The 18189-nt window shown below is 46.2% G+C and overlaps 1 protein-coding gene across 2 annotated transcripts in view; it reads right to left on the bottom strand.

Annotated features, from left to right (window-relative positions):
* ZNF341 (zinc finger protein 341) overlaps positions 1-12238 on the bottom strand; it is a 50765-nt gene extending 38527 nt beyond the window's left edge. Inside the window, exons 1-3 of one of the 2 annotated variants that reach the window (XM_045833282.1) lie at positions 12105-12238; positions 4015-4125; positions 2082-2278 (exon numbers count right to left, since the gene is read on the bottom strand). In XM_045833282.1, coding sequence (XP_045689238.1) covers positions 2082-2278; positions 4015-4125; positions 12105-12135 — 339 coding nt within the window. In that variant the 5' untranslated portion in view covers positions 12136-12238. Of the gene's footprint in view, positions 1-2081; positions 2279-4014; positions 4126-12104 lie in introns of those variants that run through there. The other variant, XM_045833283.1, reaches the window with a different exon arrangement.
* Between the last annotated feature and the right edge of the window lie 5951 nt (positions 12239-18189).

The raw sequence follows: 18189 nt of genomic DNA on the forward strand, positions 1-18189 counted from the left end.
GACCTCTGCGGACAGCAGTGACCCAGTCCCTGAATCCAGGGTCCCTGTTCAAATAGGTTGCCCTTTCCTTCAACCAAGCAAGGACAGCCCAGGCAAGTTAGGAAAATGCCCCACGTTCTGACCAGGAAAGGCAATGTAGACTCTGGCTTACATGTTTTTTACAATGTCACATGTGTTAGGCTGAAATGAAAAATGGGAAATTGTACCCATGTCCATTTAAGCCTCTTTGGCAGGGAGTTCATGTTTGCCCATAACCAACCGCTGTGTTCTGAAGCTATTTCCTTGTCCAGAAAATAACTGGTTGATTCTTGTATGTGCCCTGACAGGGGATGGAACCTGCAACCCTGGCATATGGGACGATGCTCTAACCAACTGGGCTACTTGGCCAGGGCCTGAAGGTTTTTATTTTGATGACAGGAATTATGTCTACACAATGGATGGAATGTTTTAAAGAAATAAGGAGCCCCGGCCAGGTAGCCTCAGTTAGTTAGTGTTGTCCTGAAATGCTAAAGGTGCAGCTTGATCCCTGGTCTGGGCACATACGACAATCAACCAATGAATGCATAAATAAGTGGAAGAACAAATCTATGTCTTTCTCTCTCTCTTTCTCTCTCCCTCCCCCCTTCTCTCTAAAATCACTAAATAAAAATAATTTTAAAAAAAGAAATAGAAAGAGGGAGATAAGTGGAAGCCAGAGGAAATTCAACTCCTTGACTGGGCATCCTGAGACATGCCCAGCTCCCTTTATGAGGATTCTTTAATCCCTCTAAGAGTTCCCACCCCGAGTGTCTTTGCTCCAGAATTGTGTTGCTGACTGAGAACTCTGGAAGCTTCTCCAGATACCTCTCACCTGACCCTCTCCCCGGCCTCCAGACTTGTGTATCTGTCTGCATCTTCACCGCTCCTACTCATAGGTCCAATGGGCGTCACAAATGCAACATGTCAAGCTGAACTCCTGACATCCCCCAAAGCTCCTCCTAGCCATCTCCCTACTTTGGTTGATGGCAACGCCAACTCTGGAGTCGCCCTGACTCCTTTTGATCTCACACCCCCACACCCAATCTATCCACAAGCCCTGATGGCCCCACTTTTAAAACATTTCCAAAATCTCGTAATTCTTACGAACTCTGCCACCACCACCCTCTGTCTAGACTTGCACAACAGCCCACTAATAGGTGTCCTGGCTTTCTCTCTTGACTGCCACCGAGATCTCTTCTCTATACAGTACTGAGAGAGACCCAGTTAAAGTGTAAATCAGACCCTATCCCTCTTCTGCTCAAAACCCTCCAGTGGCTCCCATCTCTCAGAGTAAAAGTCGGTAAGTCCCACATGAGCTACCCAGACCCCCTTGTTGCCTCTCTGACCTTATCATCTCCCACCCTGCTCCTCTCTCATACAGCTCCAGCCACTCTCCCCTCCTTGCTGTTCCCGGAGTAAACCCAGCACATGCCTGCCACAGGGCCTTTGCACTTTCTGACCACACTTCCTGGAATACTGTTCCCCAAACTGGCTGCTAGACTCATTCCCTCACCTCCTTAGGTCTCCACTCAAATGTCACTTCTTCACAGAGCCTTTCCCCAAGTACCATGGACAAAATTGGCAAGACCTCCCAGCCCTGTATTGGCATCCCATCTCTCTCTGCATTTAATATCCTGAAAAAAACATCTCTACAAATTTGTTTGGTTACCATCTGTTTCACTCAATGCCATGAGGGCAGTGACTTGGTCTGTTTGTCCATCACTATATCCCTAGTGCCTGCCCAGTGCCTCTCATACACAGTGAGTGCTCAAAAAAAGACTTGCTGAATGGATGAATGAATAAACAAACAAACAATTAAAAGAATACCTGGACTTGACAGGGGTGGCTCAGTGGATTGGGCATCATCCTTCAAACCAAAAGGTCTCCAATTCAATTCGGGTCAAGGCACATGCCTGGATTGTGGGCCAGGTCCCCAGTTAGGGGTGTGCAAGAGGCAACCAATCAACGTTTCTCACATCGATGTTTCTCTCTCTTTCCCCCTCCTTTCCCTCTCTCTAAAAAGTAAATAGAATCTTTTAAAAAGAAATAGAAAGAAAGAATACCTGGCGATTTGCAGGAGGTGGGGCCTGCTGGACTGCTGTGGGTGCTGCTGAAGGTGTGTAGATGCTGTTGGTGGCCAAAGACACTGTGGCCAGGGGCGGGGCATTCCCCTGGCACTGTTCCCGCTTGTGGGTCATAAACGCCGGCAGTGAGTTGAACTGCTTCTTACACTTCCCACAAAGAAAGACATCCTCATCATCTGGGGATCACACCGCAGAGTAGTGTGTGAGAGGGAAGTAACAAAAAAAAAAGCAAGAATAAAGGAAGGGTATTACAGTGAGAAATGGGAGGAGACTTGAGGATGGACCAGAATAACAGCATTCTATGATTCCATGTGCATGAGTCAAGGGCCAATTTTGTGCTTCTTCTGAGCTTCCAATACCATATAGCCCCTGTGGGAGTATCCAGCCATGTGTATGAAGGCATTGAAAAATCAGAATCAGGAAATAGTAAAGTGGGTTCGCTTCAAAGTTGAGAACTTCAGATTCTTTATCCTGCATGAATTTATTCATTATTCCAAATAGGCCACATAATCACACTCCTTTGTGGCTTTGCATCCCACTTTCCCCTGCAAGCTGCCTCACTCAGACCAACACACTCTACAAGGCTCAGCTCAGAGGCCACCTCCTCCAGGAAGCCTTCCTAAAGCAGTGGCCACAGTTCCATCCTCTAGACCTGCCTGTCATATCACACTTTCCCCATCACCACCAGACTGTTAGTCTTCTAAGGGAAGAAAATATGTCTTACTTTTCACCATTACTGCAATATATCCTGGGCACATAGGAGGCCCTCAGTGGATGTTTATTGAATGAATGAAAAACTAAATGATTAGTTACAGTTAACACCACCCATTATTGAGGGCCTACCACAGGCCATGCACTGTGCTAAGCACTTGACACGCTGTGGCAGAACTGTTTAATTGTCATCAGATATTCACTCTCAATACAAATTTTAGTTGGCCACATGGCTGTCTATTAAAGACTATATTTTCCAGACTTCCTTGCAGCTATGCATGTCAGGTGACTGACCTCTAACCAATAGGTCAAGAACAGAAGTATATTGCCTGAGCAACTTCCTTAAAAGGAAGTGGTATGACTTTCACTTCCTTCTTTCTTCCCTTCAGGTTGGCTAGAATGTGGAAATGAAAGTGAGAGACTAGAGTAGCCATCCTAAACAGCATGTTGAGGACGATACAGCCACAAGAAAGGAGTCTAAGTCTCACCATACCCACCCCAAAAGTTCATAAGTACTTTTCAGGTAACAGAAAAATAAACTTTAATCTTGTATAAACCACAAGAAACTTGATTTCTTATTTATAACAGTTAAAAACATATCCCAAGTATCATCACAAGATTTCTATGAGTTAAGGCAATTATCCCCATTTTACAGATGTGAAAACTCAGGCACAGAGAGGTTAACTCACTTGCCCAAAGTCACAGAGCTGGGAACTACAGGAATAAGGATTCAAACCCAGATGTGTTTCTCACTGGTCCCAGTTTGGCTCCCAAGTACTCAGATAGGTTTGTGGAATAAATAAAACAGAGACGCACACGGGGCTCTAAAAGAAGTTCTTTGCTCTCTCTGTGCCTTAGGGACATGGCCTGTAAGTTAGACGTTCGTGCTCATCCTGTTCTTTCCATAGAGGGGAGGCTGAGCAATGACTTCTGGGTCAAAGGTACAAGCATTGGCAAGCATCTGGACTACTAGCCATTCTGGTGTCATGATCCCCACATTCACTAAGTGATTGAAAGAGAGTGTCCTCCGAGCTAAGCAGAGAAAGGCATTAGCCCGAAGATCCAGGCTGGGAGGAAGGGGAGATGGTTCAGACACCAGACATCCAGGGGACATATGGGCAGTTCCCTCCCACATCCCTTCATGAGTACCAGTTGTTTTTCAAGGGGAGCCACTCACCCTTCCCACTAAGCAGATACTCACCCAGTGGCTGGATAGCAGGGGGTGCGTTGACACTCTGGCCCGTTGGATCAGGGACTGCTCCTTGGCCATCCAACAATGACTGGACAGCCAGGACGGTCTGATTGTCCATTCCTGAAGAAAGAAATGAAACCTCTTTGGAAGGTGGGCCCAGCATCCTGCTCTGATTTCACCCTTACAAGCCCGACTCACTGTAAGCCTCCATGGCAAAGACACCTGGCTGTACCCCGATATACATGCTCTCGTGCCTCCACTGCAACAGAACCCAAGGCTTGGGCTGAAAACATGGTTCCAGATTAAAGGTTACAGTTCCCAGCAACCCCCGCAGCTAGGGAATGTCTAAATTCTAGCCAATGGAATGTACATGGCAGTTTCTGGGAAGTTTTCTTAAAAGCTCCCTGGTATTTGACCCCCTTTTTTGTCCCATCCTCCATCCTGCTTCCTAACACAAGAATATGTGATGGGAACTCTAGCTGCCATCCCAAATCATGAGGAAAACAGCCACACCTTAGGGATTATAGGGAAAAAAAAAGTGGAAAAATCCTGGACCTCTGAGAATTCTGTAGAACACAGTCACCCTCATAGCTCTGGACTGTCTTCCTCCTAACTCCCATGTGAGAGAAATGAACTTCTAGCCTACTCAAGTCACTCATAGTTTGTGCCGCTCTTCATTGTAGCTGAATCTAATCCTAAGTGATACAGCACCTCTGAAAACCACGTTACCAAGTCTTCTTCATCTGCATCCCACAAATCCCACAAAGCTGTTTGCACTCGGGTGTCCTCACCTCCCTTGTGTTCCAATGCATGCTTGTCTTTTACTCCTCAAGAAATAACATAATCTTAATTTGTAGTCAGGGGGCTCTTGAGAAGCAGACTACTTCCACATTTTCCAATTCGTTGTCAGTATTGAGATTCACAGTAGTATACTTGTCCAGCCATGTCACTAGCTGGAGGACAGGCCTAGTCACACCTAATAGGACACCAAGGCACATTGCCTTCCTCCCAAGGAACCCAGAGGGTGTCTCCTTCTTTCTGTCTCCACAGCCAATGCTCTCCCTCCAATCTCTCAGATCTTACCTGGACTCCTGCCCCAGCTTCTAACAGCAATGCAAATTAGAACCCTTAGCTCATCAGCCAAAGTGAATCCATACTTTCCCCTGTCACAATGCAGGCTGTGTCCCTCCTGAGGCTAGCCCTTCCCTTCCTCCCCTCTTGCTCCCCCAGAAACCACTCACCACCAACTAGCCCTGGTCCCAATGCTGCCTGCAACTTCTTCCCTTGAGCCATGACACGTGCTCAGATCTCTCTAGAACGCCCTCTTGAGCCCAAGTACCCATCTCTCCTGTCATCGAGCATCTGATGAGAGCTGTCTAACATCCTCTACCTCCCCATCTTCCTTCACCCACGCCAGTATCCATTCCACCAATATCACCAAAGACCATCCAGCAGCTTCGGGCATTTCTTCCTGAAACACTCCCTTCTTTGGCTCCAGGACACCACCCTTCCTGAGTCATCCCCCACCTTTCTCTTTGCTCCCTCCTGGCCTGCTTTACTCTCTGCTTCTGTTGTCCATCCCTTAAATGTTTCTATTTTGAAAGGTTCCTTCTGTCTGGATTCTCTCTCCTTTCTTTCTTATACTCTCTGGGCAGCCTCACTCACCCTCAAACTAGTTCTCCATAATACCGCAGTCCATGCTTCCTTCCTTGAATGAGCTTCAGTAAATCTTCTACTGTTTATGCAAAATTGTGTGTTAGCATTTGTGTGCAGATGCATACATGAACATTAATAGTTTTATTTATAAGAGTAAAAAACTGGAACCAACTCAAATGTCCTTCAATAAGTGAACGGTTGAACTGGTACATCCAGGCATGCTCTCTGCCCTGGGAGCAGGCCTATGCCTTTCCCTTTCCCTTCACCTTCCCCCACAGGCCTGCACCTCCTAAACTCTAAGGGACCCCACAAGACTTGGAACCAGGGAAGCTATGGGCAGCTGCAGCTCATCCGGAGCTAATCCCTGGAACCTGTCCCCAACCCCCTTTCTCTGACTCTCCAGGGAGCTGACAGTGTCCCTGCCTTGGCGTACTTCTTTCCCATTACGTTTCCAGAGAACCAAAGCGGCCCCGCCTAGGCTCTCTCCTGTGGCTTCTTCTATCCTAAGCCCTCCCTCGTTTCACTGTATCCAGCTTTAATAAACACACTCTTAAAATAAAAAATAAAAATAATTTTTTTTAAAAAGCCTTTGGTACATCCATACCAGGGAATACTACACAACAATAAAAAGGAACAAAACTATTGCTACAAACAACAGTATATGAATCTCCGTGGAATTATGATGAATGAAAAAAAGCCAATCTCAAAGGTTATATAATATGTGATTGTATTTACATGACATTCTTTTTTAAAAAAAGATTTTACTTATTTTTAGAGCGAGGGGGAGGGAGAAAGAGAGAGAAACATCAATGTGTAGCTGCCTCTCATGCGCCCCCTACTGGGGACCTGACCCGCAACCCTGCCATGTGCCCTGACTGGACTTGGACTGATGACATTTTCATTCACAGGCTGGCACACAATCCACTGAGCCACACCACCAGGGCTATAGGACATTCTTAAAATGACAAAATTTTAGAAATGGAGAACAGACTAGTGGTTGCCAGACATCAGGGATGGGAGGCAGGGGGAAAGAGGTGGGCGTGGCTAAAAAAAGGGCAATATCTAATAGGGATGGAACAGCACCATGTGTTGACTGGTTGTATATAATAGGACAGTTTTGCTAGATATTATATTGAGGAAAATTGGTAAAGAATGCATAGGATTTCTCTGTACTACTTCTTATAACTGCATGTGAATCTTCAGGAAAAAAATTATTTCAAAATAAATATTTTAATTTAAAAAATACTGCCTGACACATACCTAGGTTGTGCATTTGATACCCAGCTGGGGATGCAAATGGTACGCAACCAATCAATGTTTCTCGTATCAATGTTCCTCTCTCTCTATCCCTTTCTTTCTCTCTAAAAATATCAATAAACATATTTTTAAAAAAATACTGCCTATCAAAATTTTGGAGACAATTGAAAGTTCAGTGCTTGTTAGGGGTTGCAGGAGGGGGCAGAGCACAGAGGATTTTAGGGCAGAAAATACTCTGTGACATTAGAGTAATGGATACATGTCATTATATATTTGTCTAATAGCATGCACAATGCCAGGAGTCAACCCCGGGGTAAAGCATGAACTCTCGGTGATTATGATGTGTCAGTGTAATTTCCTCCTTGGTAACATGGACCATTCTGGTGAGTTATGTTGGTAGCGGGGAGGCTCTGAATGTGTGGGGTGAGGGAGTATACAGGAAATCTCTACCTTCCTCTCAACTTTTTCTTCTTTTGCTCTATTTTTTAAAGTATATTTTAGCTCTAGCTAATGTGGCTCAGTGGATTGATACTAGCCTACAAACCAAGGGGTTGCTGGTTTGATTCCCAGTTAGGGCACATGCCTGGGTTGCGAGCCAGGTCCCCAGCGGGGGGCACATGAGAGGCAGCTCCACACTGATGTTTCTCTCCCTCTCTCTCCCTCCTTTCCCACCTCTCTAAAAATAAATAAATAAAAATCTTGAAAAATACAAAAGTATATTTTCAGCCATCCCATTTTTTTCTCCCCTTTATTCCACTCCACCCTAAACCCCCTCCCACTGGCATTCCCTGCCTTAATTCATGTCCATGGGTCATACATATACGTTCTTTAGCTTCTCCATTTCCTGTACTATTCTTAACCTCCCCCTGCCTATTTTGTACCTACCATTTATATTTCTTATTCTCTGTACCTTTTACCCCATTCTCCCCACTCCGCCTCCCCGCTAATAACCTCCATGTGATCTCCATTTCTGTGATTCTATTCCTGTTCTAGTTATGTGCTTAGTTTGTTTTAATTTTTTTAGGTTCAGTTGTTGATAGTTGTGAGTTTGTTGCCATTTTACTGTTCATATTTTTTATTTTTAAATCACTTATTAATTTTTTAATTAATTTATTTTTATAGAGGGGAAAGGAGGGAGAAAGAGAGGGAGAGAAACATCAGTGGGTGGTTGCCCCTCATGCACCCCCTATTGGGGACCTGACCCACAACCCACACAGGTGCCTTGACTGGGAATCTAATAGGTGATTCTTTGGTTTGTAGGCCGGCACTCAATCCACTGAGCCACACCAGCCAGGGTACTCTTCATATTTTTTATCTTTTTCTTAGATAAATCCCTTTAATATTTCATATAATAAGGGCTTGGTGATGATGAACTCCTTTAACTTGACCTTATCTGGGAAACACTTTATCTGCCCTTCATTCTAAATGATAGTTTTGCTGAATAGAGCAATCTTGGATGTAGGTCCTTGCCTTCCATGACTTTGAATACTTCTCTCCAGTCCCTTCTTGCCTATAAGGTGTCTTTTGAGAAATCAGCTGATACTTTTAGGAGAACTCCTTTGTAGGTAACTGTCTCCTTTTCTATTGCTGCTTTTAAGATTCTCTACCTTTAATCTTGGGTAATGTAATCATGATGTGCTTTGGTGTGTGCTTCCTTGGGTCCAGCTTGTTTGGGACTCTCTGGGCTTCCTGGACTTCCTGGAAGTCTATTTCCTTTGCCAGATTAGGGAAGTTCTCCTTTATTATGTTTTCAAATAAGTTTTAAATTGCTTATTCTTTTTCTTCTCTTTCTGGCACCCCTATGGTTTGGATGTTGGAATGTTTAAAGTTGGCCCAGAGGTTCCTAAGCATCTCCTCATATTTTTGAATTATTATTTCTTCATGCTGTTCTGGCTAGGTGTTTATTTCTTCCTTCTGCTCCAAACTGTTGGTTTGAGTCCCAGTGTCCTTCCTGTCACTGTTGGTTCTCTGTCTATTTTTCTTTATTTCACTTTGCACAGCCTTCACTTTTTCCTCTATTTTGTGACCATACTAAACCATTTATCTGAACATCCTGATTACCAGTGTTTTGAACACTGCATCTGATAGGCTGGCTATCTCTTCATCACTTAGTTCCTTTTTTTGGAGTTTTTACCTGTTCCTTCATTTGGGCCACATTTCTTTGTCTTGGGACACCTGTTATGTTGTAAGGGGCATAGCCTTAGGTATTTTCCAGGGCTGGGCAACCCACATCGCTGTGTTACGGTGCTGTGTGGGGGGGAGGGGTCCAAAAGGGAATAATGCTGCTTGCTTAGCTCTCAGCCAGCTTTCAGTCACTTCCCTTGCTACCCACGAGCAAACTGGGCCCTTCTGGTGCTGATTCCCCGGTGGGTGGGTTTGTGTACATTCTAGGACCTTGTGGGTCTCCCCAGTGAACTCTCCTGTGAGGCTAGGAGTTTCTCCCCCCACTGCAACCCCAACAGATTTTTACAGCCAGAGGTTTTGAGGCTTTCCTTTCCCAAGCTGGAACCCTGGGTTGCGCAGTCTGTCTTGCTCCTAAGTTGTTCCTCCCGCTTTATCCCCATACAAATGTGAGACCACCAGCTGCCACGTCGCCTGCCCAGTCCTCCAGTTGTTACCTTGCTGTGTGTGCCCCCAGCACTGGCTGCCCACCTCCACCTCTCCTACCAGCCTGAATGAATATTTCTTCAACTCCTTGGTTCTTGGACCTCCATACAGTTTGATTTTCTGGCAATTCTGGTTGTTTTTTGTATTTAAATTTGTTGTTGTCCTTCTTTTGGTTGTGAGATAAAGCAAAGTGTATCTATCTATGCCTCCATCTTGGCTAGAAGTCCAGTAGTTTTCAACTTTGTTATGAACCTAAAACTGCTCTAAAAAAATAAAGTATTTTTTTAAAAGAATGCTGCCTATCTAAACTGAACTCCAACTTCCCTGCCTGGGTAGCTCAGATAGTTAGAGCATTGTCCCAATATGCCAAGTTTGTAGGTTTGATCCCTGGTCAGGGCACATACAAGAATCAACCAATAAATGCATAAATAAGTGGAACAACAGATCAATGTTTCTCTTTCTCTCTCCTCCTTCCTCTCTCTCTAAAATCAGTAAATAAAAAGTTGAATAAATAAAAATAAACAACTCAAACTAAGTATGTCACCACCACTCCAAAGTTTATTCCTCTTCCAGTAATCCTCATTGGTAAGAATAGAGCACCACAGTCTACCCAGCCACAGCCCCTGGAACACCCCTTGATTCTTCCCTCAACCTATCACCCCTCCCTCCCTGCATTTCTAGTCCTTCAGCAAATCTAGCCTATTCTGCCTCCCCAATATCATTCAGATCCACTTTCTCTCCATCCCCACAGCTGTCCCCCGGGCCCATGCTGTCATCAGTTCTCAGCAGGACAACTGCAGTCATTTCGTTCACCTTCCTGCTGTCACTGTGGCCCCCTCCCGTCTGTTCTCAGAGCAGCCAGGGTGAACTTTATAAAACATACATCACATTGTGTTGCTCCCCTGCTGAAAACCCTTTCTTATCTCCACATTGAATCCCAGATAAAGTTCACAAGCCTCATCTCTAGCTGCTCACCCACATGAACTTCTGTGAGTCCTAGAAGGACCCCCCCCCCTACCCGGCAGAGTTTTGCAAATGTAGTTCCCACTGCCTGGGTCATCTCTAGATCCCCACAGTTCTGCTGCCCTTCCCCTAGCCTAGCACACATCACACTGTTCTCAGAACTGATTTTTCCTTTATTTTCTTCATCATTCAATACACAAACACCTTTTTGAAGTAAAAATTCAAAGCCCAAGGAAGCCCATGGGACATAAAGGGAAAGTAGGCTGCACCCCATCCTACTAGCCTCCCAGAGGGAACCACCACTGACCCTGGCCCTCCACATTCCATCATCATCATAGCAGTGAAAGCCAGCTAAGGTTTTCTTTTACTATTTGTCTTTTCTACTGTTCTATAATTGCTAGTTCTATCATTTTTATCTGTCCCCCACCAGACTGTGAGACCTGGACTGTGTGGTTCAATGACTATTCCTGAAACTGAACCTTTCCAATGGAGGGAGGGTTACACCCCATTTCAAGGTGAGAACTCTGACCCTCCAAGAAGTGAAGGCACATGACTGAGATCTCCTGGGGAGTAGCAGCACTCAAAGTCTCAACCACATACCATTAGTCCCGCCTACTTTCAATCTGTATTCTAAATTACGCGTATACTCATCCTATCACATCCCTCCAAGAACATCTGTGGGTCTGTATCCCCCCAACTTCAATTCTTCGCCCTGACCCTGAAGTAACTGATGCTTCCTCCACGACTTCTAGCAGGCCCTCGGTGTTTGCTGTCTCCAAAGCCCACAACTCACTGCTCCTGAGGCCCACGCCCATTTTAGGATCTTGCAGAGGAGAGGATAATCATTTGGCGCCCTGTGTTTGCTGTTTGGGGTCTGGGATCATCATATCCCAGCCAAGCACACCTTTAGCACCCATCCTTTCTTGGTCTCAGTTTATAAAACTCTGCACCCCAGGGCAGAGCACAAACTAGCCCACTGATGTTTGCTGGCTTTGTAAGCACCAATTCCCGGCCTTGCACGCAGGTGGTGACTATCCTTTCCTGGTCTGAATTTGAGACTATGTCACAGCACGAGGCACAAAATCGGCGCTCAATACAAGTTCGTGGTCAAAATGCCTGGCTTGGCGTCGCCGCCCCCCAAAGCCCTCCGCCGCTCTGAAGCTCCAACACCACGGTCAACAACAGGGGTCTCCGCTCTCCGCGCGGCTCCAGGGCCGGCCCCACCCTCCCCGGCTGTTCCCTCCAGAAGAGCCCTCCCGCGCCCGCCTGCAGCTGGTGCTGTTCCGGTCCGAGGCCCCCTCCCCGCCGGCCAACCCTCCCCGGCTGTTCCGGTCCCGGTGCTCCCTCCCAGGGCTTTCTCTCCCCTGCTGTTCCGGTCCCGAGGCTCGCCCCACCACTGAGCCTCCTCTCCGCTGCCGTTCGGTGTTGTGGCCCCCACCCCACCGACAGGCCTCGGTTCCCGCGGCTGTTCCCGCACGCGCCCCTCCCCCGGCTGTTCCGGCCCCGACGCCCTACGCCCCGCGGCCGCCGCGCGCCCTGAGCCCAGCGCTGCGAGGGCGCGGCGGGAGGGGGCGCAACGCGGAACAGCCGCTTCCCCCGGCACCGCCGTCTCTCACCCTCCAGGGCCTCGAAGATCGTCTGCGCCATCTTGGAGCCGCCGCCGCCGCCACCACGGGAGCTGAAGCCGGGCTACGCGAGCATTGTGGGAGCCGCGGCGGCGGCGGCGGCGGCGGCGGCGAGGCCGGAGCCGCCAGGGGGCGCCCGGGAGCCGACGCTGAGCCCTCAGTCGTGGAAACCCGGCAGTAGCCTGTGGGGACCCCCCACATCCCCGGGTTCCCCCAGCTCCGCCTCGGGGATCCAGTCACCAGCGCGCGTGGACCCTTATCCCCGCCTCATTTGAATCCTGCAACTTTGCACCCCGACCCATCGCCACCACAGCGGACCTGACTCGCCATATCTGTCTCCCTCCCTCTCTCTCTCTCACACACAGACACACTCAAGGCGCGTGAGACCCCTCAACTCCGCAGCGTGGACCTTATTCCCACTGCCCATACACTCCCCCACTTTTGCAACCCCTCTTGCCACCTCACCCCAATTCTGTCACAAAGGCCTACAATTAACACAGGACCCCTGCCCCAACTGTGCGACACGGAGTTCCATCCTTGTCTTAGACGTCTCCCTCCCTCCTCCCACAGTGAGCCCCAGCTCTGCCTGCTGGGGGCCGGCGGGGACTCCCGTCTCAGCCTGGTCTTAATCCCTCATCAGCTCTGGGAGTCAACAATGGCTTAACCCTTTATTTACACTTTTTGGGGATCTTCATTTTCTCTTACACAGACCTCCAATCCTGCTTCTCGGGGACCCCATTTCTGTCTCATAAACCCCCAATATCCGCTTCAGCACCCTTCTGCGCCCCCTCATAGAAGGACCACTCAGAGCTCACAGGGATCCTCCCGCACCTCCTTCAGACCCTGGTCAAACACACCCATCTCTCGTCTTTGTCTGTGCTTCATCAGCCCGTCTCGAGTGCTCACTATACACCAAATCTTGCAATAGGTCCGGGAATATACTGGTGCTTCCCCATGGAGTTCGGGGTGGCAGGAGCACACAAACATTAAATCTTTAATTACAAGGTGTGATAGTAGTTTCAAAGATGTACACTTGGACGACAAGAAGGTGTTGGGGAGTGCGTGGGGGTAGGGCGAGAAGGAACGAGGGCCCTGCCATCAATAACGATTTCCCCCATGAGCCAAATTGTCCTACGACTGGGATATCAGATTGGACTCTAGATGTTTTCATTATATTTTAGCCTCGTCCAAAGCAACAATAAAAATCACAATTTTTATATTCTCATACTCACTAAATAAATATATAAACTCCAAAAAGTTAAAAACAAAAACAAAAACAAAACTTGTTCAAAGCTCCTCTGCCTTTCTGCAGCACTACCAGCCGCTGTTCATGGCAAGCTGCCTTACAGACCCTCTGCTTACTCATGCCTCAAAGTTGATTTCTACCAGGAAACTCCCCATCTTGCCCTGAACACTACACAACTGTACCCCACCCCTGCTACCTCCTTCCCCTTCCAGTCTCCACTTCGCACAATGAGCTCTGAGCAAATGTCCCCCACAGAGAACCCACCCTTCTCCCAGACTCCATACCCCACCCTCTTTTCTGGGAACCTTGGAAACTTAGGTCCCACCTCAAGTCCTAAACCACCCTTCCCATTGCCTCTCTGGCAGGAGTAAGGCCAGTGTTCCCTCCTCCCTGTCTTTCCTTTAACATCCGCATTGATTCAATGGCCTTACACCCTCATCATCTCTCCCCTGCAAGAGTTTCTCAATATAACTATTCCTTTTTTTTAAGATTTTATTTACTTATTTTTAGAGAGGGAAGGGAGGGAGAAAGAGAGAGAGAGAGAAAAACATCACTGTGCGGTTGCTGGGGGCCATGGCCTGCAACCCAGGCATGTGCCCTGACTGGGAATCGAACCTGCGACATCTTGGTTCGCAGCCCACGCTGCGATATATAAAAATACATGGGAAGCTTCCAGGGTTTATATTGGTAGAATCTTGTATAGTCCAGTGCCTCTCAGTGGCCCTACTTATCTCTCCTTCTTCATCCCCCTGTACCCATACCTCTTTTTACAGGACCTGGAGTCCTTTCATTTTTAACATAGGGCCTTTGAACTTGCCCAAGATGATACAGCTAATAAGCTCTGCCTTTCTTGTTCCCTTTTCTCCATCCACCTCCTCAGAGAGGCCATCCCTAACCACCCTGTCTAAAGGAGGCTCTTTCCTCCCCCCCCAAAAAAATAAATATTTAAAGTCATAGAACATCTCTTTTTTTTTTTTTCTTGTTTACAGACCATCTCACCTGCTGAACTATGACTCCATGAAGGCAAAGATTTTTATGTTTTTGCTCTTGGTTGTGTCCTCAACATATAGAATAGTGTATAGCACACAATAGGTACTGAATATTTTTTAAATATTTTATTTTATTTATTTTTAGACAGAAAGGAAGGGAGGGAGAAACCAACCAGGGTTGAATATTTTTTAAATTAATTAAATGAATATGAATGTACTAATACATTACTTCAATGATTTTTTAAAAAGAATAGTTATATTGATGCCCTGGCTGGCGTAGCTCAGTGGATGGAGTGCCAGTTTCCTGGTCAGGGCACATGCCTCTGTTGCAGGCCAGGTCCCCGGTTAGAGGCGTGTAAGAGGGAACCAATTGATATTTCTCTTGCATATCAGTGTTTCTCTCCCTCTCTCCCCCACTTTCCCTCTCTCTAAAAATAAATAATAAATAAAATCTTTTGTAAAAATGCCCATCTTCCACCCTTGTTGGAACAATAGAAACTTGACTTCTTATCTCCTCTAAGAAGCTTTCCCTGAGTTCCCTGGATGAGATCCCAACCCTCCCTCCCTATTCTAGTTTCTCACAGCACTTGGTACTTCCCCTGTCATGTGCTAATCTTTAGCCCTTGGAAGTTTGCCTTTTCTCTATCCACTCAATAGAGAGCCCTCTGAGCAGGAGAGGTGCTTCATCCATTCTGGTTGGAACTGACATCCTGGCACAGAGGTAACCTAGGAAATGTTTGTTGACTGACTACCTGACTAATGGAACAACTGAATGAGCTTTTAGGGAGGTTCTCCAGTAGGTTCTCCAGTAGTTTCCCCAGTCAGGTTTCCCCTGTTTCAAACTTTCAGCTCCTTACCTCCATCTCTTACTCCACTAAAGTCTCTCTGTGCTATGTCCCATTCCCTCAGGGCCAGCTGGTTGACACTGAACCAAATCCAATCATAACTTTGAGACTCTTGGAATAAGTAATGATGGTTGTTACAGGCTGAATAATGTCCCCAGAATTCATATGTTGACATTCTATGTGTTGATACCCTAGTACCTCAGAATATGACAATATGGGGTGATAGGGCCTTTAAAAAGGTAATTAATATTAAATGAGGTCATATAGGTGGACCCTAATCTGACTGGTATCCTTAGAAGATTTGACAGCATAGACTGAAGGGCGACCATTTGTGGACATGGTGAGAAGCTAACCAGCTGATAGTGAAGAGAGAGACCTCACAAGGAACTAAACCTCCAAACACCCTGATCTTGGGCTTCGAGCCTTTATTGTGAGAAAATAAATGTTTGTTGCCTAAGCCACCCATTTCATGGTACTTTGTTATGGAAGCCCTAGCAAAACAAGACAGTGACAAAGATAAAAGACTCTGGAGCCAGGAGATCTGGGTTCCAGTCCTGGCTTCATGACTTATTAGCTGTATCATCTTGGGCAAGTTACTTTGCCTCTCTGCATCTCAGTGTGTTAAGTGGGCATGACTATAGTTCCTACCTCATAGGGCTGCTGTGAGAATGAAACAAAGCACTTGGCAAACAGTTCCTGGAACACGGCAAGTACTCTGAAAGTGCTTGTTAAATAAATAAATTTGATTACTTGGATAAGGTGAATAAAAAGGCCTTGCCCTGAGGAACTCAGAGTTAGGTATAATTACAAAGGGCCTTTAAGGAATAAGTGTTCCCATGTGGCCACTCTTTTCCCCCGGCTCCTCGAGGGAAGAAACATTTATCACCATGAGAAGCGTTTGGCAAAAGATAGCATCCAGGAAGAACTTGCTGATCCAAAGAGTTTCCAAACACCCTCTCCTGATACTGGGCCATGTGTCAGGGGCTTGGTGACTGATTTTTCATGAGACTATTAGGTGATATTTCTAGAAGTTCTGTTTGGTTCCTTCTCAAAATTTCCATGTTTTTAAATTATTTTTTGTTCTCTGTAGCTATTTTCTAGCTTTAAATGTTGTGGGTACAATTTTTAAAAATCTGTGTCTGTGAGTTATAATACCTGAGGTCTGTATCGATCCGTTCTTCCCATCTCTTGTATTTGGTTTTTCTTCTTTATGAAGTCTTGTATGCCTGGTTTTCTCTGTCTGCTGATGATCATCACCTTGAAAAATTATTTGTGGTGGTTCCCTTAAGTCAAAGATAGATGTGCCCTTCTTCAGAGAGATTTTGTGTTTGCTTTTGCCAAAGGTTTGGGGCCACTTCCAGTCACTTATCACCTCATAGCAGGTTCCCCAGTTCATGGCTTGAGATTTCTTGGGCTACCAGGCTCTACTCCCTAGGGTGTGAAATGACATATAATGGTTACAACTTCCCCAAGGAAGAGCTTTAAAAAAATTCCCTTTCCTTTTCCTTCAACTGTTCTTCTCAGCACCAAGGCAACCTTTTCTGAACTTACTTGGGTAGTAGTGTGAGGTATACAATGGGTTCATATCACATGAAACTTGAGGTTGAAACACTTTGGTGTCTCAGCTTAATGTGAAGAGGTTTTTCTGTAAGGCTCCCCACCTTGGCCCACACAGGCCCTGGACTATCAGTTCCGTCTCTCTTGCCCTATATAGTTAAAAAACTGAAACCCGCAGGTTTGATGTTGGCAAATGCCCTTATGTCATAAGTAGTGTTGGACCTCCAATAATCCAATCTTCCTGTTAATTGGTTATTAGCTTTCAACCAATAATTGGCCTGGGCATTCCCCAGGCTTTTAAGCATTTCAGTGTTTTTCAGAGGATATTTTTTTTTTAAGATTTTATTTATTTATTTTTAGGGAGGGAAGAGAGGGGGGAGAGAGAGAGAGAGAGACATCAATGTGCGGTTGCTGGGGGTTATGGCCTGCAACCCAGGAATGTATCCTGGCTGGGAATCGAACCTGGGACACTTTGGTTCCCAGCCCGCGCTCAATCCACTGAGCTACGCCAGCCAGGGCTCAGAGGATATTTTTATATTTTATTTAACATGCCACTATTTTCAGAGGAAAGATTACCTGAATTAACCAGTCTACCATTATTGGAAAGAAAAGAGACAAAAGAAAGAGGGGGGAAAATCCATTTAGCAATAAAATGAGCTCAGCATAATTTCACCATTACTGACCTCTGACATCATCACATGACACTGATCTGGGCAATAGTATCAGAGATAAATACTGTTAGGCTAGGTAGCTAGCTAGGCATAAGCTGGGTGAGGGGGTAAATGGGGAACCATTAGCTAATAACCAGAGGGTTGGCCATGATTTTCAAGTTCCTGACACGATCTAGGGCAATTACACATCCGTGAGAAGCATGCACAGATGGACTAACTAAGGTAATAACTAGTATAGGACCTTCTACTGGGGACACTATACGTAAAGGGCAAAAATGATAAAAAAGAACATGTACATGGCTGCAGAACCTGAACAGCACAGGCATACGACCACCCCCTGTTGGCAGAGATGTGCCCATGTGTTTGGCAGGAATAAACCAGCGGGAGAGGAGGAGCCAGGAGGCTGGTGGAAAGTTCGAGCAAGCCTAAAAACCCTAAGCTTGTGCAGCCCAGCAGGGCATTCAGTTGGGTATGAGTCAACTGCTTGAAAATCTTCCAAGTGTATTTTCCCATTGCTAATAAACTGGTGCCTGCTTTGCTATCTGTGTCTGGCGTCTGAATTCCTTCTGTCAAGAGGACAAGAAGCGAGGACCTCAGAACACTCATTCTTCCAGTGACAATATCACATGGTTCAAATACTACTACTCAATGCCTAGCTGTTATCCAATGACAACTCTACAGAATGCCATCATACATAGATGTCACTTATTAATACTCTTGGAGATGACAACCCAAACTATATTACTTTGACAAACATGTACTGGGCAC

The sequence above is a fragment of the Phyllostomus hastatus genome, unplaced genomic scaffold, assembly GCF_019186645.2.
Source record: "Phyllostomus hastatus isolate PE091 unplaced genomic scaffold, TTU_PhHast_1.1 phas_contig_17, whole genome shotgun sequence".
NCBI classification, from domain to species: domain Eukaryota; kingdom Metazoa; phylum Chordata; class Mammalia; order Chiroptera; family Phyllostomidae; genus Phyllostomus; species Phyllostomus hastatus.